A 2967-nucleotide genomic window follows, 5' to 3' on the forward strand; every position below is an offset into this window, starting at 1 on the left:
TATATTGTCTGATGAGGGTTAACATTGCTAGATACAGCAGGCGTTAGCAGGTTATGATACTAAGTCTGATTATAGTTGACATCAATAGATACAGCAGGCGTTAGCAGGTTATGATACACTGTCTGATTATAGTCGGCACAACTAGATACAGCAGGCGTTAGCAGGTTATGATATATTGTCTGATGAGGGTTAATACTACTAGATACAGCAGGCATTAGCAGGTTATGATACACTGTCTGATTATAGTTGACATCAATAGATACAGCAGGCGTTAGCAGGTTATGATACACTGAATGATGAGGGTTAACATTGCTAGATACAGCAGGCGTTAGCAGGTTATGATACACTGTCTGATTATAGTTGACATCAACAGATACAGCAGGCCTTAGTTGGTTATGATATATTGTCTGATGAGGGTTAACACTACTAGATACAGCAGGTTTTAGCTGGTTATTATACACTGTCTGATGAGGGTTAACATTGCTAGATACAGCAGAACCCCCTCTGCCCCAAACAAACATTTTTACACCCTCCCAAGTAAATTAATATATTATATAAACACCAATGCTGCCTATTAAGTTGACTCTGAAGGTTCTTACAAGGAACGTAATGAATGTTGTCAGTGTTATAATACTTCAGCTCATCATGATTATATTGATTTAACTTTGCTAAACACTACCAGCTTCATCAGGTGATAGTATATTACCCGATGACATTGGACATTTCTCATCTGATTATCTTAATTTGATTAATGAGCTCTTTAGCTGCTTATATTTTGCCTTTTGTAAATTCATTTGCTTTTTGGTTGCATTGGAAATAAATTATAATGGGGTTTCATTTACAGCAAATTTAGTTCCAAAAACCATGATTTTCATAGCTTGACTAAAAAAATTGGTAAATATATACATATAATGGTAGTTTGAAACATGAACTCAGTTTCTGATGGTAATGAACAGAAACTTACTGTGTTTTGTAATTGTTGTTAGCTACACCATAGTCCAAGCTGTGATGATGAACCGTTAAAGTATAAATAACGTTTCAGCTAAAGGGCAACTCATGAATTGTTATCATTGTAGCAAGATAGTTTATACAGGACTGTACACTATCTATTTAACCCAGTCACTGTAATAGTACTAGTGACACAGAGAATTTTTAATAATAAAACAATGTGTACACAAAAAACTACTTTTTTTTTTTATCAAGACTTGCCTGCTACATATATATACATATAAAAGTATGTGTAATAGTCAGTATAAAAATAGACCAAACATTTGGTTGAAATATTTTATTTGTAACATATGTGAAGGACCCAAGCAGCAGTTAATAGAATTAATTGCAGTTCTAATGGTATTTTAATAAATATCTTTTTGTGTGTGTGTGAGACATGTTATTAGGGACAAACAAAGACATGGACCCACAAGCAGTTTGTTGTATCAGTAACTTTAAAAAATGATGGATCTCGTCTGTAATTTTATGGGTAAAAATTTGTGTTAAGTTTTTAATGCTTATTTTTTTTTATACCTTAAGGAAGATCTTGAACTAAATGTAAATTCCTGTATGTATCTTGTAGTGTTCTACAAATTGATGAACAGTAAGCATGTCTTCAACTAAATGTAAATTCCTGTATGTATCTTGTAGTGCTCTACAAACTGATGAACAGTAAGCATGTCTTCAACTAAATGTAAATTCCTGTATGTATCTTGTAGTGCTCTACAAACTGATGAACAGTAAGCATGTCTTTAACTAAATGTAAATTCCTGTATGTATTTTGTAGAGCTCTACAAGTCGATGAACAGTAAGCATGTCTTCAACTAAATGTAAATTCCTGTATGTATTTTGTAGAGCTCTACAAGTCAATGAACAGTAAGCATGTCTTTAACTAAATGTAAATTCCTGTATGTATTTTGTAGAGCTCTACAAGTCAATGAACAGTAAGCATGTCTTTAACTACATGTAAATTCCTGTATGTATTTTGTAGAGCTCTACAAGTCAATGAACAGTAAGCATGTCTTTAACTACATGTAAATTCCTGTATATATTTTGTAGAGCTCTACAAGTCAATGAACAGTAAGCATGTCTTCAACTAAACGTAAATTCCTGTATGTATTTTGTAGAGCTCTACAAGTCAATGAACAGTAAGAATGTAGCTTCTTCTAGTGTTCAGCCACCTCTTGAGCTTCCATGCGAACCTGATTTGTTGCAGCTAATTAAAGCATTTACCCCACAACTGGAGAAATTAGGCATTACCATCACTTACGAAGCATCACAAAACTCGATGGTTAAAGTGCACACTGTTCCCTCTTGTATGCTGGAAAAAGAAGTGAATGAAGTAAAGCGAGGAAGGAAACCAGTCATAGCCGAGTTGGTAGAGGTACGTAATCCTAACCTCTTCTGTTGAAACGTAATCCTTCTATTTCTAGTTTCTTTTTTTAGAGACATGATGTTATACGTACTGTTACTGTGTTTTATATAAGTATTTACGTAACTGAATTAGTAGAAAATAGTATAATATTTAAATTACAGAGTTAAGTACAATAACTTGTTATTTTAGCTTTTATTCGTAGTACTAATCTATATAAATAAAAGCTACTGTCTGTTGCAATGTTGTAGTGCTAAATATAGAAATGCGGAATGGGTTTTTAAAGTGTTATTAGTAGTAGTAATAGTAGTAGTATTTATTATGTTACCTGTACATAAAAAAAAACAATATTTCAGAAATAGTAGCAATAATTGACATCTACGTTTTAAAATTTTACAGTAAAGAAAATAAATTTTGTTACACATTGAAGTACTAAATGAGATTTAAATGGTGACAGTACAGTGTTCAGGCCAAACAAAAAGTAACAGTGCGCCATGCCAACGCGTTCCGACCCCACTACTCCTCTGGTCTGTTGGTAATGCTCAAATTGCCTCAGTGGTTAGAGCAATCAAACCTCAAGCAGAAGTTTTGCATTCAAATACCAGTAC

General features: G+C 33.3%; 1 protein-coding gene across 1 annotated transcript in view; it reads left to right on the plus strand.

The window, feature by feature from the left end:
• Nucleotides 1-1539: 1539 nt before the first annotated feature.
• Nucleotides 1540-2967, plus strand: part of LOC111084245 (DNA mismatch repair protein Mlh3-like) — a gene marked incomplete at its 3' end in the record, with an annotated part of 3729 nt that continues 2301 nt past the window's right edge. Inside the window, exon 1 of the mRNA XM_022381013.1 lies at nt 1540-2371. Coding sequence (XP_022236721.1) covers nt 2102-2371 — 270 coding nt within the window. The remainder of the gene's footprint in view (nt 2372-2967) is intronic.

This window comes from Limulus polyphemus, unplaced genomic scaffold (assembly GCF_000517525.1).
Source record: "Limulus polyphemus unplaced genomic scaffold, Limulus_polyphemus-2.1.2 Scaffold15224, whole genome shotgun sequence".
NCBI lineage: Eukaryota > Metazoa > Arthropoda > Merostomata > Xiphosura > Limulidae > Limulus > Limulus polyphemus.